At 36.8% G+C, this 27,833-nt stretch overlaps 1 protein-coding gene across 1 annotated transcript in view; it reads right to left on the bottom strand.

Annotated features, from left to right (window-relative positions):
* Positions 1–27,833, bottom strand: part of GDPD1 (glycerophosphodiester phosphodiesterase domain containing 1) — a 46,782-nt gene that overhangs the window by 10,043 nt on the left and 8,906 nt on the right. The window contains exons 2-6 of the mRNA XM_032428889.1: positions 26,613–26,655; positions 13,198–13,333; positions 10,036–10,081; positions 3,136–3,254; positions 2,341–2,430 (exon numbers count right to left, since the gene is read on the bottom strand). Coding sequence (XP_032284780.1) covers positions 2,341–2,430; positions 3,136–3,254; positions 10,036–10,081; positions 13,198–13,333; positions 26,613–26,655 — 434 coding nt within the window. The remainder of the gene's footprint in view (positions 1–2,340; positions 2,431–3,135; positions 3,255–10,035; positions 10,082–13,197; positions 13,334–26,612; positions 26,656–27,833) is intronic.

The raw sequence follows: 27,833 nt of genomic DNA, 5'->3' as shown, positions 1-27,833 counted from the left end.
TCTCCTCTCCCCTCCCCTCCCTCCCCTCTCCTCTCCTCTCCTTTCTTTTTAACACCCTACCGGCCTGGCATATCACTGCTAATTAGACTATAGATCTTACTCAGTTTTCACCACTTTTAAAATCTGCATTCATTTGTGCATGTGTTTGGTTTAGTGCAGTTTTGTTTTTGTTTTTGTTTTTTAAGATTTTATTTACTTATTTGAAAGAGAGTGAGAGAGGGAGCACAGAGGGAGAGGGAGAAGCAGACTCCCTGCTGAGCAGAGAGCCCAATACGGGGATCAATCCCAGGACCCTGAGATCATGACCTGAGCCAATGGCAAATGCCTAACCAACTGAGTCACCCAGGTGCCCAGGTTTAGTGCAGTTTTAGCAGTGTTTCAATTCGTGTAACCACCACCACAATCAAGATACAGAACAGTTCCATCACAGCCAAGAACTCCCTCCCCCTACCTTTTTGTTGTATTTGCCCCCACTCTCTACCCCACCCCCAGTCTCTGTCCCCTGGCAGCCACTTATCTGTTCTTCATGTGTATAGTTTTGAGAACGTTACATAAATGGAATCATACAGTATGTAATCTTTTTGTTTTGTTTTTGGTTTTTGTTTCTTTGTTTTAATTTTTTTTTTAATTCCAGTTAGTTAACATAGTTATATTAGTTTCAGGTGCACAATATAGAGATTCCAGTATGTAATCTTTTGAGGTTAATTTTTTTCACTAAGCAAAATGTCTTTGAGGATTAGGACAGTCCAGGTTGTTACAGGTGTCAGGAGGTCATTTCCTTTCATGGCTGAATAGTATTACATCATGTGGTTATGTCAGTTTGTTCAGAGATCTACCCACTGAAGGGCATTCTGGTTGGTTTCCAGTATTTTGCTATAATAAATAAAGCTGCTATAAACATTCATATACAGGTTTTTATGTGCATAAGTTTTCATTTTTCTGAGATAAATGCCCAAGAGTGAGACTACTGGTTAATATGGTAAGTGTATGTTTAGTTTGGTAAGAAATCTACCCAACAAATGAAGAAAGTGGCTGTACTATTTTACGTTTCCACCAGCAATCTGGAGAGATTGCTCTATAAGCAAGTTTAGCTATATACTATAGCTATTATAAGTATAGTTTATATACTTATATACTATAGCAAGTATAGCTAGGAGAATATGAAATTCAAAATGTTAAAAAATAAAAAATAGTGATAACAGCAAATGCTGGAGAAGGAAATCTTCTCCAGCATTTGCTGTTATCACTATTTTTTATTTTTTAAAAAACATTTGAATAATGTATAACAACCAGCAGGCCATGAGGCCTCCCGTACAGTCACTTTTAATGACACGTGAAAATACCCTTAGACAATGATTAGTTATGGAAAAGTCTTAGCACTAAATTCTTAGCATCTGAAGCCATTTATCCCAATGATCACTGTTTTCTCCTTGTGTACACAAGCTACCTTGGAATCTCAGAGAGCCTGTGGCACATAAATAAAACTTACTTGCCTTAATGAAGGCTTCAACGGTACTTTTAATTATAATGGTGCCAATTCTGGATCTATGTTTCTGCCTTCTTTGCTAGGAAGAAAGGCCTTCCCAAAAGAAATCTTTGTATTTTGAATTGCTATTTGTGTCACAGTATTTCTTCTGCACTATCACTTGTATTCTGAGAGAGAGTCTTTAATGCTTAAGGTTTTTTTTTTTTTAACATTTTGAATTTCATATTCTCCTAGCTATACTTGCTATAGTATATAAGTATATAAACTATACTTATAATAGCTATAGTATATAGCTAAACTTGCTTATAGAGGCTTAGCATACCATGTCTAAATATATCCAATTAACTTTTTATAGATATATTTTCTTCAAACAGAAAAATTTCGGTGGGTAGATGGCCCTACTTTTATATACCACCTGATAACTATGATCTTGGCTTAATCTGATTAATTCTGTTTGGGAGGTAGGGAACAGAGAAGAAGCTTGAGTTATAGAGTTGAAGGACTAAAATCCTTTCCTCAATTTAAAATTACACAAAAATTTCAATAACCTAACAAAAAACAGACATTGTAAGACAGGAATCATATCTTGTTTCATAATGTACATAATAAAATGTTGGCAAACAATTAATATTATTAGCATGTGAAAATAAGAATTCTGTGAGCCAGCCCACATACATTATTTCTATTAAATCCATTACCTCTATTAGTAAACTTCTGGTTAGGTGCCTCCACCCAGTACTGTCTTTGTATCAAGGCTTTGAAATAAGATACTTTTAAAAATTATTAGTGTGATAACATTTATAGATACACAACAACAGCAAGAAAGATCATTCCGTATCATGTTTGAAGCTTACCTCTCTGTAGCACTTTTCTACAATTTCATAACTGGCGTTACCCCACACCGTTATGTGTTCTCGTCTGTACTGCTTTACCAGCTCTGAAACCTACATGTGAAAATGCAAAAGTTCATGCATGTGCCTACTGGTAAATCCGCTTACATTACTTCACTTAAAAAATGGATTACAATTGGGGCACCTGGGTGGCTCAGTCAGTTAAGCGTCTGCCTTCAGCTCAGGTCATGATCCCAGGGTCCTGGAATTGAGTCCCGTATCAGGCTCCTTGCTCAGCGGGGAGCCTGCCTCTCCCTCTGCCCCTCCTGTACTCACCCCCCCCAAATAAATAAATAAATAATCTTTAAAAAAATGGATTACAATTGACTTTCTGCCAGTGAATAATATAAACTTTGGGAAGAACCAATATGTGAATTCAGATTATTTTATAAAATATAAGCAATTACTTACATTTTACCATTCTATGATTTATCTAATAGAAGGCAACTATTTAGTCATTTGATATAAACTAACTACAAAGGAAGCAAGTAAATTTGAAGAAGTTAATTATATCGATGCCAAACAACTGGTTCACAGGAGCTCACTTTTATCCATGACTGGGACAGGACAGCTTGCTCTGGAAATAGGCCTTCCTACAGTAAAGTGATCTCTTCTACCAGGGCATTATTTAAAACAATACTGATCCCTAGAGTGTCACATTTCCTTGAATATTATCAATCTATGAAGTCACCTACTGTAGCCTTATTCAGTTTGTGAAATCCGATACAACATACCCAGAAGAGGGATTGGCTCACGTACCTTCTTTATCAGCACATTGTTGTTGACCTTGATATCGATGTTAATGGGAGTGTTAGGAAAAGCCTCAAAAACTTCCTTTAGTAATGGAATTCGGTTATCTTTTCCTTCACATTGGCATGCTGAGAAAGCAAGATTTTTAAAGGTATTTTTAAAAGATAACTTTCACTTTTTTGAGGATTGGGAGAAAAAAGATAAAGTATTGTTTTCACAATAGTATGTATTCATAGAAGACATTTACAAAATGATGAAAAGTAAAGAAAAGGACAATCATCTAAAATCCAACAATTTAGATATAACCATTGTGACCATTTAGTATACTTTCTCTAGTCTTTTTTTCCTATGCATAATTTAATACAGTTATAATATAGTGTACCTACAGATCTTAACCTGATCTTTTTACATAAGTAAAAAATAAATATTACATGTTAATACACTTAGAATTTAGAATTATGATTTAAAAATATTTTCATTAAACTTTTTGAGATAACTATAGATTCATTTGGAGTTATAAGAAAAATATACAGAGATTTATGCACCTTTTACCCAGATTCCCCGATAACCTCTTGTAAAACTACAGTACAATATCATAACCATGACATTGGTATTATTATAATCCACCAATCTTATTCTATTTATTATTTTAAATGGTTTTAAAATGCTCCATTGAGTAGCTATGCAACAATTTAATTATTTTAATTTAAACATTCTCCCAGAAAGGTAAGAGTTTACCATTCCAAAATATGCCACTTTGGCATAAGGATTATTTTTAACTGAAGGCAACTGAAATGAAGCAGATACAAAAAAAGCACTCTGTCCTTTCCCATTTGCCTAGGAACAAGACTTAAATTTGTACAAACATAAATCACCAACAACTTTAGACCCTTATCAGCACCACAGAACTCTGCATAACAAACTATTGACTAGCCTTTATCTTCCATTATTCACCCATATATTTACCTTCCCATGAATATATCTACCCTAGAAACTCAAAATCCTTTTTATTTGTCTTGTCAATTCTCTGAAAATGTATTGGATTTTTTTGTTAAGATGCTATATAAACTCAAGTTCTAGCCAGGCTTTAAGTTACTCAACCCTGAGTTTCTACCATGATACATATATTAATAAATTTGTTTGTTTTTCTCTTGTTAATCTCTCTTTTGTTATAAATCCTTGCTGAGAACCTAGAGGGTAGAAGGAAAAAAAAAAAAATCCCCTATACTCTACCAGTGGATATGGAGGTTGTTTGGAAAGTTTTACTGATATCACCACTGAAATTTTCAGATATTGAGAATATATATATGTTCAGGCAAGGGAAATAAATGCTAATTCAGGAATGTGTTAAAGAATTGTATCAGTGCAGCTACTCAAAGAAAACTGAGTCACAAAAAAATTAGAAGAGGATTTTTAGTCATTTTTTACCTTTCCTGAGCGTTATTTTCTTTATTCTTTCCCTAATCTCTTTTGCCTTGAATCATTTACATAATATACTATGCATGCTATATAAGTATCATAAAATTTTCCCTTCCATCTGAAACTTCAATCCCATTACTATATGAATAACAAAACGGTAACAGATCCTTTATTTCATTTTCATTGTACAAAGTGTATCAACAAAGTAAATTAAATCCATGTCAAAAAATTATTTATAATTAAGGCTCATATGAAAAGGCAGCATATAGGGGCGCCTGGGTGGCTCAGTCGTTAAGCGTCTACCTTCGGCTCAGGTCCTGATCCCCTGGGATCGAGTCCCGCATCGGGCTCCCTGCTCGGCGGGAAGCCTGCTTCTCCCTCTCCCACTACCCTGTGCTTGTTTTTTTTTTTTTTAAAGATTTTATTTATTTATTTGACAGAGAGAGAGAGAGACAGCGAGAGAGGGAACACAAGCAGGGGGAGTGGGAGAGGGAGAAGCAGGGAGCCCGATGCGGGACTCTATCCCAGGACCCTGATATCATGACCTGAGCCGAAGGCAGACGCTTAACGACTGAGCCACCCAGGCGCCCCTCCCCGCTGCTTGTGTCCCCTCTCTCGCTGTGTCTCTGTCAAATAAATAAATAAAATCTTTAAAAAAAAAAGAAAAAGAAAAGGCAGCATATAAATGAGAAAAAAAAAAAAGGAAAAATGTGTTACTGTTTTGTCTGTTATGTATTCCATTCCTATTGCCTTTTTACTACTCCTTGTAATGATGGGGCTCTGGATCATTTTGACCAGACTCTCAATCATTTGGCTCTGTCTCCCTGGCCACAAAGAGAGCACATGGACCTTAAGCATAACACTGTAAACATGAGGAGAGGTCTCCTGAAATCCTCAGCTGAATGCATCATATATTTTTGATGTTGGCAGAGTCCATCTTTATGTGTAGAAGGTCTGCCTGAAAACAAAGCTAACATAAATGAAACCAGACCAAGAAACAGAGATAGAGACTGATTATTAGTTAAGCAACTGAAATTAGTCACGTCTGAAGGCATAGAACCTCTAGGCTTTTTAGTTAGGAGGACCAAATTTTTTTTTTTTTTTTAAGAACCAAATTCTTAAAAAAAAATTGCTTTTGAACTATCCTGACATGGATTTCTAGCACTATAATTGAGTTTAGACTTACTGTACACTACCTAATTGAACTGTAAAAATTATGTTAACATATAAAAATTTAGCTTGTTTTTACCTCCCCAGCACCCTTTCTTCCCTTGGAAAACTGCATCTCCCTTAAGTCACACTGTTCTGATTGGGCTCTCAAAAACAGGACCCACTCCCCCTTTATTCTCATGGGCATGCATATGACCTAGGTCTGGTCTATTATAATAGCCTATTTTTTTGTCCACAGTGACTATGTCAAGGATGGACACATGACCCATGCTGGGCCAATCAGTGTCTTTCTCTAGAACTTTCCCTTGAAGCTCAAAGGAAGATTGCTTTTTTACCCTTGGGTCAATGTGTGGGCAGGATATAAATGAGTTGTCAGTGATCATGTTCCCTGCCACAAGGACAAACTCCATTTACACTGGAAGAAGGTAACACCCAAGAGAAGCAGAACCACAGAATGACTCAAAAAGAGTCCCCTTTGTGCCCTTGGATTCAATAATGTTTAATATCAGATCCACCATTATTATAGACAGTTAATGATAAACTAAATCTCTTGTTTCTTTTTTCCCTTAAGCTAGTGTAAACTCGTTTCTGTTAACAATCTAAAAAGTCTGAACATGATGTTCTAGTCCTGCACTGTTTAAGATGGTAGCCACTAGGGGCGCCTGGGTGGCTCAGTCGTTAGCGTCTGCCTTCGGCTCAGGTCATGATCCCAGGGTCCTGGGATCAAGCCCCACATCGGGCTCCCTGCTAGGCAGGAAGCCTGCTTCTCCCTCTCCCACTCCCCCTGCTTGTGTTCCCTCTCTCAGTGTCTCTCTCTCTGTCAAATAAATAAATAAAATCTTAAAAAAAAAAAAAAAAAAAGATGGTAGCCACTAGCCACACAGGGCTATTTAAATTAAAATTAAATAAAACTGGGGCGCCTGGGTGGCTCAGATGGTTAAGCGTCTGCCTTCGGCTCTGGTCATGATCCCAGGGTCCTGGGATCGAGCCCCACATCGGGCTCCCTGCTCAGCGGGAAGCCTGCTTCTCCCTCTCCCACTCCCCCTGCTTGTGTTCCCTCTCTCGCTGTGTCTCTGTCAAATAAATAAATAAAAAATCTTTAAAATAAATAAATAAATAAATAAATAAAATAAAATTAAATAAAACTAAAATTCAGTCCCTGAGATGGACTAGCCACATTTTAAGTGTTCAACAGTCACATGTGGTTATTGGCTATTGTAACTGACACTGCAAATACAGAACACCTCTATCACTACACTCCATTTAAACAGTGCTGCTATTTTTTTAGTTAAGTAAAAATTTTGTTAGCTTGTTAAGTATGGAAAAATTAATTTCGCAGTGAAAAGAATTGCCATAGGCAATAGCTATTCACACCCAGGTAAGATGTTTGCAAGGATTAACTTAGGGGGCGCCTGGGTGGGTCAGTCAGTTAAGCGGCTACCTTCGGCTCAGGTCATGATCTCAGGGTCCTGGGATCGAGTCCCACATCGGGCTTCTCAGCAGAGAGTCTGCTTCTCCCTCTCCCTCTGTGATCTCTCTAGTTCTCACTCTCTCTCAAATAAATAAATAAGTAAATAAATAAATAAACAAACAAACAAACTTTGAAGAAAAAAAAGGATCAACGTAGAAAAAAGTCAAACAGGTAACACTAACTTTGGAATGTTATACAATAAGAATAATATTACATCTAATAGTGGGAGAAACAAGGAAATTAAAGTTACGTTAATAACAAAGGGGAAAAAAAGCACATGCTAAAGTGATGTGAAGATATTTACATTACATGCCTTAGCCAGCATAGAATGTAGAAAATGAGTTGGGGAAAGAAATTTGTCCCCACTATTGTTCTGGGCAGAAGATAACCACTGGGAAATACTACAAAAAGAGAGAGAGGAAAACAAGAGTGATAGGCAAGGAATATACCATAAGATGTGCTGGGCGATGGAGTGAGTGAAGTGGCCTCTATAAAAGTGCTAGAACTTGAAAACTGACCATTCTGACCAACTCTAGATTACCCAAATTATGTATTTTTCATGAAAAAAAAAAGGCTATTTTCAAGTAAGCAGGATAGATAATAACAAACCCTTTGGGTAACACATTTTTATATTCTTTCTTTATATTTATTTTTTAATGCAGCCTGTGGCACATTAAAGCACCTTAAAAAAAAATTACTTCTTCAGTAAAATTGTGAACCACAAAGAAAACCAGAGGCCTAAAATCTGTATTCCTCTGAGAGCTAGTAGTCTCTCTCTCTCTCCAGTATTTAAAGAAAAGTAAGCAACAGTTCTGAGTAGGGAAATAGGACCAAAAAAAAAAAAAAAGGAACAACTATCGCCTAATCTGAATCAAGTTTTTACAGTATTATATATTAGCCTATTTCAAATGTAAACTTCACATTTGATGCAGAGTCTTAAGTTAATTGTGATAAACCGAATGCAATATGAACAAAAATTAATTCTTTTTATAGGTGTCTAAAAAGTGAGACATGGCAGTGCTATTAATAAGGCATTTGAAGAGAATCTAGGGGCGCCTGGTTGGCTCAGTCAGTAAAGCATGTGACTCTTGATCTCAGGATCATGAGTTCAAGCCCCATGTTGGGCAAGGAGCCTACTTAATCAAAAAAAAAAGAGAGAGAGAGACTCTTCAGATGGAGAGGCAGCATGGTGCAGCTGAACACTGGGCTGGTTAGAAAGAGACCTAGTTTCAAGTCCTAGATCTGTGATTTATTTGTTGTATGACCTTAAGTTAATTTACATCCTTAAGCCTCAATTTCCTTATCTAAAACAGGAAGAGACAGAATTATATGGTCTCAAAGGTCACTGCATATTCAAAAATTTTATGACTTTGGGCGCCTGGGTGGCTCAGTTGGTTAAGTGACTGCCTTCGGCTCAGGTCATGATCCCGGAGTCCCAGGATCAAGTCCCGCATCGGGCTCCCTGCTCAGCGGGGAGTCTGCTTCTCCCTCTGACCCTTCCCCCTCTCATGTGCTCTCTCTCTCTCATTCTCTCTCTCAAATAAATAAAATCTTTAAAAAAAAAAAAGTGTTATGGCTTTATGAAAAATGGTATATAAATAAAAACTTAAAAAAAGAAAGAAAGGAAAGTATAAAACCTGAAAAAAAAATTAAAACATTTTTTTCCTCAAAGGACCTTTTAATCTTTGTGAAGCTTTGGCTTTGCTCTACAAGGGAAAAAAATTAAACAAAACAAAACAAAACCCCCCCAAAACAAACAAACAAAAAACTTCACTTATGAAATGTTTTTAACCTTCACAAATCCATAATTGACACAAATGTAGTAGCTTGGCAAGTATAATCCTGTTAATCACAAGAATGAAAAAAATGTTTCTGCAAACCAACACAGCTTAATGATACTCACCTGGAAAGTAAAATCAAACAATTTTCAGATCTAAACATTCTTTAGAATAGCTAATTTAAACAACTTTCTGATTCTTATTTGGCTTTCTTAAATTTTCCAATCAAGGAGAAATTATACTGACCAATTTTTAATCTAGTTCACAGAGCAGTTACAGTTCTTTAGATCCTTGACATTTAACCAGGGTTTTAACTATATGCAAACCATACCACACCAAGGACCACAACATGTAGCATCTTGTAGTTTTACTGAGTTACATTTGAATCATTCAGAACATGAGGCTGAATTGTGATAGTGTGGGACCCTGTACCTGCTCAGCAACATGTATCTCTAGCTGTGTATGTTCCATTCTAACAAATCCAACAAACAGCCAAGGAACATGCTCCTTTGTGAGAAATATTCCCTCACAAGAGAGAAAACTGCTATGCTGATGATGAAAAAGTGATGGTGACCAGGAAATGGGTGGTTAAGAAATCTGAGTAATAGAATTCTCTCTAATAATTTAAGATAGGGAGCACTGAAATGACATAAAATCAAATGGTATAGAATCAGTAAGGATCCGAAAGGAGGTCTTTCCAATGTCTTTTCATTTGTTTTTGTTTTTGTTTTTTTTTTTTTTACCTATGGTGGATTATTACTACAAGTTATAGTAATCTAGAATTTGAAGCTTCAGAAATGCAAAGTAGCCCTAATAATATCTGGGTTTCTTGTAATTAGTATTCAGGCTTAAATTAACTGTACATAAACTTAAATAGAATGAGCCAATTAAATCTTTAGCCTTCATCTCAGGGTCAATATTTCAGATTTGTAGGTCTGAGACAATAAGTATTGAGGGCAGTACCTTTAGCCAGAACTTATTATCAGAAGAAAACACACATGTATATCTAATTCTCAGTGTAAATAAATACACTTTAATGTCAATATGTAAGCTGCAAATGGGAAATATTACCTCTTTGAAATGTGACATCCAGTTTGCCAAGGTAAGGTGGGAGTTCCTTTAAAAGATATGATTGAAAAACAGTTAACTCTCAAAAATTTTAAAGTATTTTAGTGTCTTACAGTAAGACAAAGATTTGCTTCTTCAAAAAAATAAAATAAAAACATTACCTATGTTTACATAAGGCACGCTTTAGCCAAACATCCCAAACAGCAAATTAAACATATAACTACTTACTTTCACAATTTAGAAGAAATCTGTACTATTTAATATGGACCTTTTCAAATAATAAATATATAAATATCTCAGTAGACAAGTGTGAAGATAGACAATTTTATTTTATTTTTTTTTTTTTTTTATTTTTTTTAAGATTTTATTTATTTATTTGACAGAGAGAGACAGTGAGAGGGAACACAAGCAGCGGGAGTGGGAGAGGGAGAAGCAGGCTTCCCGCCAAGCAGGGAGCCCGACGCGGGGCTCGATCCCAGGACGCTGGGATCATGACCTGAGCTGAGGGCAGGCGCTTAAGGACTGAGCCACCCAGGTGCCCCGAAGATAGACAATTTTAAAAAATGACTAACATACAGTAAAATCTTTAAACTCACAAATAATCAAATAAGTGCTAATTAAAATTTAAATTTAGGAAATTTTTGTTATTATAATACCCAATAATGGTAAGGGTACAGCAAAATGGGAATTCCTCTAACACCACATTTTTGCACTTTTTAAGAAATTTTTACTTTATTTTTAAGTAATGTGTGGCTTGAACTCACAACCCTGAGATCAAGAGTTGCATGCTCTACCAACTGAGCCAGTCAGGTGCCCCAGATTTTGAAACTCTTAAACACTTTTAGAAAGCAAGTTGGCAATAACAACTTTCAATATATATTAAGCCACTAAAATATTCCTAATCTTTTACCCAATAATTTCCCTGCTGGGAGTTTACTTAGGGAAATAATTTTAAAAACAGAGATAATTTGTGCTTGCTTTGGCAGCACATATACTAACAATAGAGATAACTTTTATTTTTATATTGATATTTTCAATAAATATAAATATATTTATATAGATGCCTTCACAAATATATATCTTTTTTTTAAAGATTTTATTTATTTGAGAGAGAGAGAATGAGAGACAGAGAGCATGAGAGGAAGGAGGGTTAGAGGGAGAAGCAGACTCCCTGCTGAGCAGGGAGCCCGATGTGGGACTCGATCCCGGGACTCCAGGATCATGACCTGAGCCGAAGGCAGTCACTTAACCAACTGAGCCACCCAGGCGCCCCTAAATATATATCTTTTAAAAACTCTATATAAGCATATAAATATAGAGAAAGCTTTATCTTTATGTATGAAGATGTTCAGTGCAGTGTTATCTCTAATGGTGAAAACTTAGAACTAATTCAAATGCCCAACAACAGAGGAGGAATGGTTAAAAATAACTCTATATCCACTCAATGGAATAACTGCAGTCACTTGAAATGTTTATGAAAAATAAGAAGGGGATCTGAAAGGGCTAAATACGACACAATTCCAAATATATAACATTCTGGAAAAGGTAAAACTATGGAGACAATAAAAAGATCAGTGGTTGCCAGGGGGTGGGGGGGCAGGAAGGATGAACAGGCAGAACACTGAGCATTTTAGGGCAATGAAACTATTATGCATGACACTATAATAGTTGATACGTCATTATACGTTAAAACTGACATGTCATCCTACGTTAAAAACCTATAGAATGTACACCATTAAGAATAAACCCTAGGGGCACCTGGGTGGCTCAGTCGGTTAAGCAGCTGCCTTTGGCTCAGGTCGTGATCCCAGGGTCCTGGGATCAAGCCCCGCATCGGGCTCCCTGCTCGGCGGAGAGCCTGCTTCTCTCTCTACCTCTGTCTGCCGCTCTGCCTACTTGTGCTCTCTCTCTATCTCTGTTAAATAAATACATAAATAAATCTTTAAAAAAAAAAAAAAGAATAAACCCTAATGTTAACTATGGATTTGGGGATGATAATGTGTCACTGTAGGTTCACAGACTGTACCAAATGTACCACTCTGGTACAGGATGTTTTGGGGGCAGGGCTGTACATGTAGAGTCAGAAGCTATTCTGTACTTTCTGCTCAATTTTGCTGTGAACCAGTAACTGCTCTAAAAACTAAAGTCTATTTAAAAAAAAAAAAAAAAAGAAAAAGAAAAAAGCAGGGGCGCCTGGGTGGCGCAGCTGGTTAAGCGTCTGATTCCTGGTTTCGGCTCAGGTCATGAACTCAGGGTCTTGGGATCAAGCCGCACGTCGGGCTCTACAGGGAGTCTGCTTGAGGATTCACTCTCTCCCTCTCCCCCTGCTTTCACTATCTCTCACTCTCGCTCTCTAAAATAAATAAATCTTTTTTTAAAAAAGCATGGAAAAATGTGTATCATGCCATAATGTTAAAGTGTCCAAAAACACAATCTATAGGGGTGCCTGGGTGGCTCAGTTGTTAAGCATCTGCCTTTGGCTCAGGTCATGATCCCAGGGTCCCGGGATCGAGCCCCGCATCGGGCTCCCCGCTCAGCGGGAAGCCTGCTTCTCCCTCTCCCACTCCCCCTGCTTGTGTTCCCTCTCTCGCTGTCTCTCTCTCTGTCAAAAAATAAATAAAATCTTTAAAAAACAACAACAACACAATATATGTAATATACAGTAGAATCACAACCAGGCAAAAAACATACAGGGTACACATACAGATAGCATCCTGTTAATGTAAGTTTTCTTTAGGTGGTAAAATAAAGCATTATTTTCCATCCATTTATCAGTCTTTACTATAATGGCAAGTAAACTACTAAAATCGGATTTCCCATACTTGAAGACTAAAACTAATTCATCTATTTAATCTGAATCAAATAAATTGTAGAATACTTCAAGAAATTTGATGTCCAATAGTTTTACATTTGAGGACTTTGGTAATCTTGTTAAAATACTTATAAAAATAAGTCTCCAAAGATGTATCCACAGATTTCTGTAGTGGGTATAAATCCTCACTGGAAGTTAGAATAGTTTTTAGAATTTCCTTTGGCATTCATTATTTAATCACTATCATTTATTTTTTACTATTTATTGGAGCACTATCTGGCATTCATTGTTTTTAAAAATCCTACAGGCCCTAATGTCTACTAGATATTAATTTATCATGCATTTTTACTTACACAGTACTTGAGATCAGAGATGTTTACATTGACCCCAGTTGATCTCTTTAAATTCTCATCATGGGACACTACAACTTGCTCATCTTTTGTGATATGGCAGTCCAATTCCAGCATATCAGTTCCAATTGTAACTGCACTGAAGAAATGCAAAGAAGAATAATGACATTCTGAAAGTTAAGTAAACTTCATTTACATTATATGCATCAGATGTAAAAATTAGGAGTTACAAATCAAATAGCAAAACATCTCATAACACTAAAATTTCTCTACACTGTCATCTATTATGATTTATTGGTGTCATATTCTAAAGTAAACACAGAATAAGAGAATCGTGTTGCCCCTTTCCATAACCAGCTATCCATATTGCTGTTAACCTAACACAATGGAAAGAATACCAGATCAGAAGTTAAAAAGGTCTGGATGCCAGTTCCTGCTTTGCTACGAACTTGCTGTATAACTATGGGCAAGTAAACGCCTTTCTCTAGGCCTACATTTTCACATCTATAAATTGATAGGATTAAAGAACAAGAAAACGGTGCCAGCCCTTGTCAGTTTAATTCAACATAGGATTAGAAAATTCCAGCCAGAAAAAAATTAAAAAAAGAAAAAGAAATTCCAGCCAGAGAAATTAAGTAAGGAAAAAAGGGGGGTTGGGCGTCCAAATTGGAAAGCAAGAAGTAAAATTATCTCTGTTCACAGATGACATGATCTTGTATGTAGAAATCTTAGAGATTCTACACACAAATAAAACTGCCAGAACTAATAAACTCACTAAAGTTGCAGAATATAAAAATCAACACACAGGGGCACCTGGGTGGCTCAGTTAGTTGGGTGGCTCAGTTAGTTGGGTGTCTGCCTTTGGCTCATGTCATGATCTTGAGGTCCTGGGATCGAGCCCTGTGTCGGGCTCCCTGCTCACGGGGTGTCTGCTTCTCCCTCTCTCTCTGCCCCTCACCCCACCCCCCACTTGTGCTCTCTCTCTCAAATAAATAAATAAAATCTTTTAAAAAAATCAACACACAAAAATCAGTTACATTTCTATACATTAAAGTGAATGATGTGAAAAGGAAATCATAAAACAATCCATTTATAATAGCATCAAAAAGAAAAAAAAAAAGGGGCGCTTGCATAGCTCAGTCAGTTAAGTGTCCGACTCTTGATTTCGGCTCAGGACATGATCTTAGGGTCATGAGATCGAGCCCCACATCAGGCTCTGTGCTGGGCATGGAGCCTGCTTAAGATTCTCTCTTTTCCTCTCCCTCTCCCCCTCCCCCCCTAAACAAACAAACAAACAAAAACTTAGGAATTAACTTAACCAAGGAAGTAAGAGACTTGTACAATGAAAACTGTAAAACATTGCTGAAAGAAATTAAAGGAGATATACATAAATGGAAAGACATCCCATGTTCATGGATTAGAACACTTAATATTATTAAGATCTATGGATCTACACATTCAATGCAATTCTTATCAAAATCCCAATGATTGTGCAAAAATAGAAAATTCCATCCTAAAATGCCTGAGGGGCACTTGGCTGGCTCAGTCGGAAGAGCATGTGACTCTTGAATTTGGCAATTTGTAAGTTTGAGCCCCATGTAACTAAAAGAAAAAACTTTAAATTTATGAAATCTCAAGGAAACCCAAAGAGTAAAAACAATCCTGAAAAAGAAGAACAGTGGTGACTGGGTGGGTCAGTTGGTTGAGCATCTGCCTTCAGCTCAGGTCATGATCCCAGGGTCCTGGGATTGAGCCTGCATCTTGCTCCAGTAGGGAGCCTGCTTCTCTCTCTGCCTGCTGCTCCCCCTGCTTGTGCTCTCTCTGTCAAATAAATAAATAAATAAAATCTTTTTTTTTTAAAGATTTTTATTTATTTATTTGACAAAGAGAGACACAGAGAGGGAACACAAGCAGGGGGAGTGGGAGAGAGAGAAGTAGACTCCCCGCGGAGCAGGGAGCCCGATGTGGGGCTCGATCCCAGGACCCTGGGATCATGACCTGAGCCAAAGGCAGACGCTTAATGACTGAGCCACCCAGGCGCCCCAAATAAATAAATGAATAAAATCTTAAAAAAAAAAAAAAAAAAGAAAAAAAAAGAAAGAAGAACAAAGTTGGAAGACTCACACTTCCTGATTTCAATACTTACTACAAAGCTACAGTAATCAAAGCAATATGGTGCTGGCATAAAGACAGACATATAAATCCATGAAGTAGAATACAGAGTCCAGAAATAAACCCTCATATATTGTCAAATGATTTTCAACCATTCAATGGGGAAAGGGCAGTTTTTTCAACAAACGGTGCTGCAAAAACTGGATATCCACATGTAGAAGAATGAAGTTGGATCCTTACCTAACACATATCAAAAAATAAACTCAAAATTGATCAAAGACCTAACCATTAACACCTAAAATGAAAAAACTCTTAGAAGACAACATACAGGAAAAGCTTCACCACACTGGATTTGGCAATGATTTCTTGGCTATAACATCAAAGCACAGGCAACAAAAGAAAAAAAAAGACAAATTGTACTTCATCGAAATTAAAAACTTTGTGCATCAAGGGACGCTATCAACAAAGTAAAAAGGTAGCCCACACAAACCGTAAGAGACTCTTAATCATAGGAAACAAACTGAGGGTTGCTGGAGGGGAGTGGAATGGGGGGATAGGGTAACTGGGTGATGGACATTAAGGATAGCACCTGATGTAATGGACACTGGGTATTATGTAAGTGAGGAATCACTGAACTCTATCTTTGAAGCTAATAGTACATTATATGTTAATTAAATTTAAAGTTTTTTAAAAAGTGAAAAAAAAAGTAGCCTACAGAATGGGAGAAAATACATGCAAATCATCTACGTGATAGAGGATTAATATCCACAGTATATAAAGAACTCCTAAAACTCAACAACACAATAACCTGATTCAAAAATGAGGAAAGGACTCGAACAGATGTTTCTCCAAAGAAGAAATGCCAATAAGCACATAGATCACTAATCATTAGGGCAATCCAGTCAAAACCACAATCAGAGGGGTGGCTGGCTGGCTCAGCTGGAAGTGTGCAACTCTTGATCTCGGGGATGTAAGTTTGAGCCCCACATTTGGTGTAGGGATTACTTAAAATAAATAAATAAATAAACTTTAAAAAACCCCACAATAAGACTATTTCACACCCATTTGGGTGGCTATTATAAAAAAAAAAAAAGAAGGAAGAAAAGAGAAAAAGAAAAAAGTATTGGCCAAGATGTGGAGATACTGGAACCCTTGCATATTGTTGGCAGGAATATAAAATGGCAGTTCCTCAAGAAAATTCAACATAGATTTACCATATGATCCAGCAATTCCACTTCTAGGTACACACAGAAAAGATTTGAAAGAAGGGACTTAAATATTTACACAACCATGTTCATAGAAAAATTATTCATAATAGCCAAAAGTAGAAGCAACTTGTCTATCAACTAATGAAAACAAAATGTGGTTACAAAGAAGTATTATTCAGCCTTAAAAAGGAAGGGAATTCTGGAGAAGCCTGGCTGGCTTAGTTGGTAGAGTATGTGACTCTTGATCTCGGGGTTGTAAGTTCAAGGCCCATGTTGGGTGGAAAGATTACTTAAAAATAAAATCTTGGGATGCCTGGGTGGCTTAATCGGTTAAGCATCTGCCTTCGGCTCGGGTCATGATCCCAGGGTCCTGGGTTGAGCCCCGCATCAGGCTCCCTGCTCCATGGGGAGTCTGCTTCTCCCTCTCCCTCTGCCTGCCACTTCCCCTGCTTGTGCTCTCTCTCAAATAAATAAAATCTAAATAAATAAATAAATAATTTTTTTTAAATCTTAAAAAAAAGAAGGGAATTTTGATATATGCCACAACATGAGTGAGTGAATCTTTAAGACATTATGCTAGGTTAAGGAAGCCAAAAACAAAAATACAAATACTTAATGATTCCACTTATATAAAGCTACCTAAAATAATCAAGTTAATAGAAAGTAGAATGGTGGTCACCAGGGCCTGGGGGGAAGGGGGTTAGTGAATTATTATTGAATGGGTCCAGAGTTTTGGTATAGAAAGATGAAAAAGTTCTGGAGATGAATAGTGGTGATGGTTGCATAACAGCGTGAATGTATTTAATGACACTGAACTGTACACTTAAAAACAGTTAAAATGGTAAGTTTTATGTCATATATATTTTACCATGATAAAATAAAAAATTTTAAATTAAAAAAAAAAAGAACAAAAACTGAAAGGATTAGATCAGACAATCGCTAAGGTTCCTTTCACATTCAAGATCCTATGACTTTTACAAAAGGGAGTATCACAGTGGTTAGGAGTACAAACACTGCCCCCAAAAAAGGGTAAATATGTGAGGCAATGGATGTGTTACTTAACTTGATGGTGAGAATCCTTTCACAATGTATACACGTATCAAATCATCACATTGTATACTTGAAATATAATGTGTCAATTATACCTCAATAAAGTTGGGGGATAAAGAGCATAGACACTGGCTCTGCCACTTACTTGGGCAAGTTATTTAGCTTCTCTATGCTTCAGTTTCCTTACTTGCAAAATAGTGATGATAATATTAGCTCCTCCCCTTACACCTTACACTCCAAACAGCCCCACACTTTCAATACTCTTGCCTGAAATGTCTTTTGCAAAAACAAAAAACAACGAATATACAATAAAATAATAGATGTAAATTTGAACAGGCACTTCACAGATGAGGATTTCCAAATGGCCAGTAAGTGTATGAATAGATGTTCAACATCAAAGTTCAACAGGGAAATGTAAATCAAAACCACAAGGAAATAGCACTATATATCCACCACAATGGCTACAATTAAAAGGACTGACAACAAATTAGCAAGATAGTGGAGGATTGGAACTCTATATTGCTGGTGTGAGGGTCAGTTGGTACAATCACTCTGGAAGGTATAAATGTAGACCTACCCTATGATCCTGCAATTTCACTTCTGCTTAAGTATATATCTGAGACGGATGAATGTATTTGGCTATTAAAGAGCAGATAACAGGGGCGCCTGGGTGGCTCAGTCGGTTAAGCATCTGCCTCGGGCTCAGGTCATGATCCCAGCATCCTGGGATCAAGCCTTGCTTCAGGCTCCCTGCTCAGCAGGGAGTCTGCTTCTCCCTCTCCCTCTGCCTCTCTCCCTCCGTCTCCCTCCCTCCCTCTCTCTCTCTCTTTCTCTCTCTCAAATAAATAAACCTTTAAAAAACAGATAACATTATTTCACACATCATGGATGAATTGTACAGGTATAAACTGAAGAAAGAAAAGCCAGAGACAAAAGTGTAAATACTGTATGATTACATTTATGTTATCGGGAACAAGGAAAATCAATTTATCATAATAGAAATTAGAATAATGGCTATCTAGGGGCAAGTAATGTGGACTGGGAAAGGTCACAAGGATACTTTCAAGAGTGCTAGAAATGTTCTATATCTTTATCTGAGTGATGGTTACAAAGGTATATACATTATGTTAAAATTTACTGGGCTATACACTTAGATTATGCATTTTATGGAATGTATATTATATACACACCGTAACAGGTTTGTTTGTTTGTTTGTTTTTAAGTTTTTCTTCCTCCCCTTATCTGCTCTTACTCATCCTTCAGGTCTAAGCTTAGAAACCACCACTTCAGGATATCTTCCCCAATCTTCCCAGATTAGACTGGGTCACCAGGTTATGTACTGCTAAATTGCCAGGACTTCCTTTAGCACCTGTGTTTACTCTGTCATAGTATTTACCATGCTGTTTTGAATATATCCATCTATCTCCCCCCTGCCCAATGAGACAGGAGATCTTTAAGTAAAGGATTTGTGGACTATGTCTAGTTTACTGTTGTATTCCTAGTGCCTAGGCAGAGGACCTTGCACAGCTGGTACTCCATAGTATTTGTTTAAAAAACTCTGTCTATGTAAAATGCCCACGTAGCACTTTATGCACTAATCACCACGGGTGACATTTCTTTTTTTTTTTTTTTTTTTAAAGATTTTATTTATTTATTTGAGAGAGAGGGAATGAGAGACAGAGAGCACGAGAGGGAAGAGGGCAGAGGGAGAAGCAGACCCCCTGCCGAGCAGGGAGCCCGATGTGGGACTCGATCCCGGGACTCCAGGATCATGACCTGAGCTGAAGGCAGTCGCTTAACCAACTGAGCCACCCAGGCGCCCACCACGAGTGACATTTCAAGATGAAGAAAAAGTAAACATGGGTGGAGCAGGGAGAAAGTTTTAGAAAGAAACATTTTTTTTCTTTTTAAAATTCAAGAATGGAAAGAGTAAGAGCTGTGGTGAGCAGAGTAGGGTGAAAAGATACAAAAGTAGATAAATTACTTTTGTGCAATATATTCCCATGCACTTAAATTGTTTACTAGTCGTTTTATATGAGGTTAGGTCTCTACAACTAGATTAAATTCCTAAAGAGGAAAGGCCTATGTCTGCTCCATACTTTCTAATGTTCATGATGTTGGGTATATTGTAGGTATCTAACACATTTCTAAATGAGTGGAATGAAGCCATGTTTTACTTATCTATTAGATATTTATTAACATTTTGGAGCGCCTGGGTGGCTCAGTCGTTAAGCGTCTGCCTTTGGCTCAGGTCATGATCCCAGGGTCCTAGGATCGAGCCCCGCATCGGGCTCCCTGCTTAGCAGGGAGTCTGCTTCTCCCTCTGACACTCACCCCTTTCATTCTCTCTCTCTCTGTCATTCTCTCTCTCTCAAAAATAAATAAAATTAAAAAAATATTTAGAATATAAACTTCTAAAGTGCAAAATAAGGATACTTCCATTATTAATATATCTAAAAGACAACATTTTGAACACCAATTTATTCATCACCAACAGAAAGAATTACAGCAGGAATTTAATCTAAGAAAAACTGAACATCCTTTTAAATATATAAGCACTCATGATTCTTATTTTGCCTGTGATCTCCTATGTGGGGTGAATGTATCTTCTGTTTTATACTTAAACTTGAAACACGTAATATAAAAATACAAATATAAATTTGTATATAAATATATCAATTAAGGAATAAAGTTTTAGCAATTGAGTAAAAGTTTCTTAATGTTTTTAAAACAAACTAACTTGGCTCCTTAATGTAATTCTTACTAAGATGTAATAACTAACTTTATGTGTCCTCTTCTAAAGGATAAAAGAGAATATTTATTGGTCAGTTGTGTGTGTAAAAATAAAATGCAAAAAGAAACAAGCAAATAGGGGCGCCTGGGTGGCTCAGTCGTTAAGCGTCTGCCTTTGGCTCAGGTCATGATCCCGGGGTCCTGGGATGGAGCCCCGCATCAGGCTCACTGCTTGGCGGGAGGCCTGCTTCTCCCTCTCCCACTCCCCTTGCTTGTGTTCCCTCTCTCGCTGTGTCTCTCTCTGTCAAATAAATAAATAAAATCTTTAAAAAAAGAAATAAGCAAATAAAACAGTTTTTGGTAGAATTACTTTTCTGTATTTTTAAATTTCCTTAAATATTATTGTTATACTGTGTTCAATTAAAAAAAAAAAAATGTAGAAACTGTAAGCAATACATGCAGCCAGCAAACAGTTTTGAAATAAAATCCTAAAATCCTTCATATAGCTAAAAAAAAAAAAAAATTGGTACTACTGATTTTTGGTCATGTGCATATCTTACTTTCTTTTGTTATTTTTTTTGTATGAGTATGTGAAGGGGAGTAAGAGCAAGCGTTATCTATATTTTCCTGTATTTAAAAACAATTCTGCAGGGTACCTGGGTGGCTCAGTTGGTTAAGTGTCTGCCTTCAGCTCAGGTCATGAGCAGGGAGCCTGCTTCCCCTTCTCCCTCTGCCCCTCCGCCCTGCTTATGCTCCCTCTCTCTTGCTCTATCTCAAATAAATAAATAAAAATTTTAAAACAACAAAAAATATATAAAATAAAAAAATTCTGCATTGGGCTCCATGCCGAGCATGGAGACTACTTAAAATAATAAATAAGTAAACAAACAAATAACATTTTAGTATATGTGCTGCCGAGGCAAGCACAATAAAATTTTAAAAGTCAATTAAAAAAATTAAAAATAAAAATAAAAAATTTAAACATTTTACCTAAGAAATCTTTCTAAATTTGAAGTTTGCCTTCAGCTGAAATGTGGGCTGTTTTTAGACATGTTTAGGAATTATATACAAAATAGTTTCTATTTATTGTAGGCTTATCTCTTATCAATAAGCTAATAAAAACTTAGAGCAATAGTAAGTGAGTGCATCCAGGACAATTTGTAAATGATCCCAAATTTGATACACAAATAGCTAGAACATAGCCAGAAAAAGGAAAAAAATTTTTATCACTTTGGCCTTCAAAATTTCCCATAAATAATAATATGCATCTACTTCAACTGAAGCGCCAGATATTTTATAGCTAAATTTCTTTTCTTTTCTTTTTTCTTTTTAGGATTTATTTATCTTGGAGAGAGAGAGTGTGAGCAATCAGAGGGAGAGAGAGAGGGAGGGAATCTCAAGCAGACTTCCTGCTGAGCATGGAGCCCCACTTGGGGCTCCATCTCATGACCCTGAGATCATGACCTGAGCAGAAATCAAGAGTCCCATGTTTAACCAACTGAGCCACCCATGTGCTCCAATATAGGTGACTTTCTGACAAGCTGATTACCAAAAAAAGAAAACTCTAGCTCTAAAAGATGTGAAATTACTTGAAATTCCACAGAAACAATACATAACGATTTAAAACAGTCCCTATACACTATATGTTAACTAACTAGAATTTAAATAAAAATTTGGAAAAAATAAAAATCGTAAATCCAAAAACAATAACAGACCCTATATTAAGGAATTTATTTGAATCTCATTTATTCCTCGCACCACTGAGGTTTGTTACTATTCCCATTTTACATACGAGAAATTAGTATTGTATTAATTAGATATTCTGAAAAATGTATCATGAGAACCAGGTCACTGATTAATTACTTTGACTGTCTGCCAACTTGTACTTCCAGCTACTGCTAAAACAATTTGTTTCTTTCTTTCACCATTCATGTTAATACCACAGGGATCAAATTGTCCTATGGGTATTTACAAAGGCAGCCTGGTTTAATAACCTAGTTTTATTAGCTCTTAAGAGCTAGATTTTACATACTCAAGGTCTTAGTGACTCTGTGTGTGTGTGTGTGTGTGTGTGTGTGTTACAATTCCTTAGTTTCTGGTTTTGTGCTTATTATGGATGGGGTTCTCTCTCCTTCATTTGTCTTCTGTTAATGTTCTGCTTTGTTCCTGAGTGCCCCATTCCATTATCTCCTTTAGTAAGTAACTAGTGAGAGTCTATTAGCATCAGAACTAGGTGTTAAGGGTTGAGAGATCAATAAGGAAAGATTCTTGTTCTCAAAGGAATCACAAAAGAGCCATATTCATAACCTAAGGCGTTTGTGAAAGCATTTTATAAACCACATTACAGGACTTTTTATAAATTGTGACATACAAAAAGAAAAAGAAAGAGGGAAAGAGAAAGAAAGAAAGAGAGAAAGAAAGAAACAAAGAAAGAAAGAAAAGGAGAGAGAGGGAGGGAGAAAGGAAGAGAGAAGGAGAAAGAAAAGGAAGGAAGGAGGGAGGGAGGGAAGGAAGGAAGGAATTTTTTTTTTAAGATTTTATTTATTTATTTATTTGACAGAGAGAGACAAGGCAAGAGAGGGAACACAAGCAGGGGGGCAGTGGGAGAGGTAGAAGCAGGCTTCCCATGGAGCAGGGAGCCCGATGTGGGGCTCGATCTCAGGACCCCGGGATCATGACCTGAGCCAAAGGCAGACGCTTAACCAACTGAGCCACCCAGGCACCCCAGGAAGGAATAAATTAATTGTGAGATATGATTATTTCTCTTCAGTCCTAATTACTTCTTTTTTTTCTAAATTTTTTTAAAGATCTTATTTATTAATTTGAGAGAGAAAGAGTATGAGCAGGGGAAGGGGCAGAGGGAGAGGCAGAAGCTGACTGCCCGCTGAGCAGGAAGCCCAATGTGGGGCTCAGTCCCAGGACACCAAGATCATGACCTGAGCTAAAGGCAGAGGCATAACTGACCGAGCCACCCAGGTGCCCCATTCCTAATTACTTCTTTAGACCCACTATAATGAATTAATTTTCCATACATTCTTAAAGTCCTTTCAGTTTCCCAGATGTATCTTGTCTACATACCCTCACATCTTTTTTTTTTTTTTTAAGATTTTATTTATTTATTTGACACACAGAGAGAGAACACAAGCAGGGGGGAGTGGCAGGCAGAGGGAGAGGGAGAAGCACGCTCCCTGCTGAGCAGGGAGCCTGATGTGGGACTTGATCCCAGGACCCTGGAATCATGACCTGAGCCGAAGGCAGACGCTTAACTGACTGAGCCACCCAGGCGTCCCTACCCTCACATCTTAATCTCAAACATTTCATGGTTTTTTTCCCTCCCTTTTTTTTTAAAGTAATCTCTACACCCAACATGGGACTTGAACTCACAACCCCAAGATCAAGAGTTGCATGTTCTCTGGACTGAGACAGCCAGGTGCCCCAAACATTTCACATGTTAAAAATAGTTTCTTGGGGTGCCTGGGTGGCTTATTCGGTTAAGCGTCTGCCTTTGGCTCAGGTCATGATCCCAGGATCGAGCCCTGAGTCAGGCTCCCTGCTCAGCAGGTGAGTCTGCTTCTCCCTTTCCCTCTGCTTCTCCCCCCAGCACGTGTTTGCTCTCTCTCTCAAATAAATAAAATCTTTAAAAATAATAAAAAAATAAAAATTGCTTCTTCCTCTGTACCAAATGGTCTTCTAGTCCTGGTATCTTTTCAATTTTCTGGTTAATCTTAACCAGGCTTCCCCACCAATTATTTATACTTTCTGTAATATCTTCTTGTTTTCCCTTCCATGTTATAATATGTATGCTTTGTGAAGTGTTTATCTACACATGCACATAAATAAGATCTAAGTTTTAGCTGCTCATTTTATTTTTACTATTTCTCCCTATCAAAGATATACCATACTTAAGCACAGTATCTGTCTTTTGTCAATTATGTATTATAACTCCACATTCTTAATATACTGTACCTTGAAAATAGTATGTTTACATGATTTTTTCTTGTTGCTCATGAAGCAGGTATTAAAAAAACAAAAAACCTCCTAAGTATCCCAGCAGTTAAAATATTCTACTAATAGAATATTTGTAAATGAAAACAAAAGTATTTGTCGATAGCAAGAGCACTGATGCATAAGATAAAACACAAAAACCACCACCAACGAATTTTTGGTTAAAATCAGGGGGTGCCTGGGTGGCTCAGCTGGTTAAGTGTCAGACTCTTGATTTTGGCTCAGGTCTCAGGGTCACAAGATGGAGCCCCAACTGGGCCTTCATGCTCAGTGAGGAATCTCCCTGAGAGTCACTCCCTCTGCCCCTCCCCCCATTCACACACACTTGTGACCTGTCTCTCAAATAAATAAATCTTAAAAAAAAAAAAAACCTGCTGAAGATGGGAAATGTAATGTTGTATCTAGCAAGTAAAAACCATCTAAGTAAGACATTCTCTGAATACCAAAAAACTTTTCAGATGATCAAAATCTTCAAAGATAAAAATACTTATACCCCATCCTTAGAAATAATTTATTATACAAATGTACCATTCTTAGAAAGTTTATTATATAATTGAGTATTTTAATTTCATAAATAAGGGTGGTTGGTAAAAATTTAACAAAAAATATGGGGAAAAACTTACAAAATAATATACCTTAAATATAAAGAATGCAGGGGCGCCTGGGTGGCTCAGTTGTTAAGGGTCTGCCTTCCGCTCAGGTCATGATCCCGGGGTCCTGGGATAGAGCCCCGCATCGCAGGGAACCTGCATCTCCCTCTCCCACTCCCCCTGCTTGTGTTCCCTCTCTCACTGTGTCTCTCTCTGTCAAATAAATAAATAAAATCTTAAAAAAATATATATATATATAAAGAATGCTAAAATCACTCAAAGTTATAAGCATTTTCTCCCCAGGTAATATATATCACTACATCCCCGGGAACAAATATTTGATAAATCATAGTATACGGGGGGGGAGGTATGTGTATGTATGTGTCTCAGTGTAAACTGCACAAATAAAATTATATATATATATATATATGCATTATATATGTTATATATAATTATATACATCTAGATTTATATATTATATAGATATCTAAAGGTATCTACATATATGATCTCAGTAGAGAAGATAATTTATTTATTTTATCTTGACTTAAAGTAATTTAAATTATTTTGTTTCAGAATCTGGAAAGTTTTTTCCATAGACAGGAGGAAAGTTTTTGCATTTTTAGGGTTTTAGAGAATTTGGGGATTATAGTCAAAGGCATTGTAATAGAGAACACAAAGAATAAGCAATGACAAACACAGGAGGACAGGATTTAGATGAAACTAAAATATGGAGCAGCAGTACATTTGGACCTGATAACAGGAAAAATAAACTCTCAGGTGTCTTTGTTATTTTTATTTTATTTATTTTTAAGTAATCTCTATGGCCAATGTGGGGCTCAATCTTACAACCCCAAGATCAAAGGTCACATGCTCTACCAACTGAGCCAGCCAGTCTCCCCTAAATTCTAAGTCATTTTAAATGATAAGAAACAGAACAAAAACTTAAGCCAAATTCTGATTTCTCAGTCCCAACTGTATGCATAAAAATGGTTCAACAAATGTGTCAGAAAACATTTTTCTTACTAAATATGGAAAGGTAATGTCTTCCATGGAGTTTAACTTTTCATATCCTCTGCTTTATTTTTCAGGGAAAAGAAAACAGTGTTTTCACCATTACCACAGACTAATGATCATTTACTCTAAAACAGAGAACAAGGTATCAATCAGCTTTCATTCCTGTCTCTCCTGCTGCTTCTCTGTGAGGTGCTCTAAAAGAGATCTATAGGAGATATGAATAACTGAAACATTGGGGATAATCTAATTTACCTTATTCGAAAAAATAAGACCAACACTCATAAGGCTTCAAACAAGAAAGACCAGATCACAGGTTCAGGTCTGTAGAGGAATTACAGGGCAGACACATAATCTTATTCATAAACAGCAACCAATGTTAACAGTTGTTTCATTTTCTCCTTTTCTCTTTCTCTCCAAGACTAATTAGCATTACACAGTGTGTTCCTTGTTACAAAAGCCTTCTTTCAGCTTTAGAACTATAGTATCTTTTGATTACCCACAACTCTGATCTAGTTTTTCAGTTATCCAGAAGCCAGACACTCTCTAACACTTCAGACTAGCTAAAAAAAAAAAAAAAAAAAAGCTATTTTAATAAAAGAGAAACAACTGTAACAAGTGGATGCAACATGTATACTATCTTCACTTTGTGAATCATCATCACTTCAAAGATAAACTATAAAAGAATACCTTTTTATATACTTACTGCTGAAAGGCTGCCATTGTATTCTCCAAATTTTCTCCAGCCCCTGTGAAAACATTAAATTTACATTTCATTTACTTAACTAATTTCAACTTTTTAAAAATTTTTTAAATTTTTAAAAAGATTTTATTAATTTATTGTATTAATTTATGCACACACACACACACACACACACACACACACACACACCCATGAGCAGTGGGGAGGGGCAGAGGGAGAGGGAGAAGCAGGCTCCCCGCTTAGCAGGGCTCTGGGCTTGATCCCAGGACCCTGGGATTATGACCTGAGCTGAAGGCTGATGCTTAACTGACTGAGCCTCCCAGGTGCCCCTAATTTGAACTTTTTAATTTTTTCAGAAATTCACTTTAATAAGAAACATCTAGTGAATCTTGATGTTTCTATACTGTGTAGACATTACAAGTTTTTTAAAGAGTGTAATGGTATTTTGAATTGCTTTTTGGCTGCACCAGGAAGAATCAAAGATTAAAACAAAGCCACAGCAACACAGAAAGGTTAGAACCTAAACATGTTTTTTAACCTACAATATCTGCTTGTCATAGGAAAGACAGAAGAGGACTTGGTACATATACACCTCCTCAGAAACAGTTAAACCATCTCCTCTACATCCCCATACTCTCTTATGCATCTCTCTAATAAGAATTTATCATATCATAAATTATTAAACTGACTCCTTTTCCTATGAATTACTGAAAATAAGTGACTGTTTTAATCACTTTGGCTGAAGGCAATATAGTGTAAATAAAATCTTTAAAAAAATATATAGTGTAGTAGTTGAAAGTGGAGTTAGGATCTTTGCTCTCAAATCTATCTGATATTTGCATGACCTTGGGAAAGTTACAAAACCTCTCTGGGGCTGAGCTTCCTTATCTGTAAGAAATGAGGGATGCCTGGCTATCTCAGTCAGTGGAGCATGAGACTCTTGATCTCAGGGTTGTGAGTTTGTGCCCCACATTGCGGTTAGAGATTACATTTAAAAAACAGAATTTAAAAAAATTTTTTTTATTAAGTAAAGTCTACCCCCAAAGTAGGGCTCAAACTCATGACCCCAAGATTAAGAGTCACATGCCCTACTGACTGAGTCAGCCAGGTGCTCCCCCCAAAAAATAAAATCTTAAAAAAGAAAAAAAAAATGAGGATAAAGATGGCACCTATCTCATAGGATTGGTGTAGTTAAATGAATTCACACGTCAGGTGCCCTATGTC

This window comes from Phoca vitulina, unplaced genomic scaffold (assembly GCF_004348235.1).
Source record: "Phoca vitulina isolate PV1807 unplaced genomic scaffold, GSC_HSeal_1.0 scaffold40, whole genome shotgun sequence".
In the NCBI taxonomy this organism is placed as follows: Eukaryota; Metazoa; Chordata; class Mammalia; order Carnivora; family Phocidae; genus Phoca; species Phoca vitulina.
The sequence above is the reverse complement of the archived record's forward strand: the minus strand, read 5'-3'. Positions and strand labels throughout refer to the sequence as shown.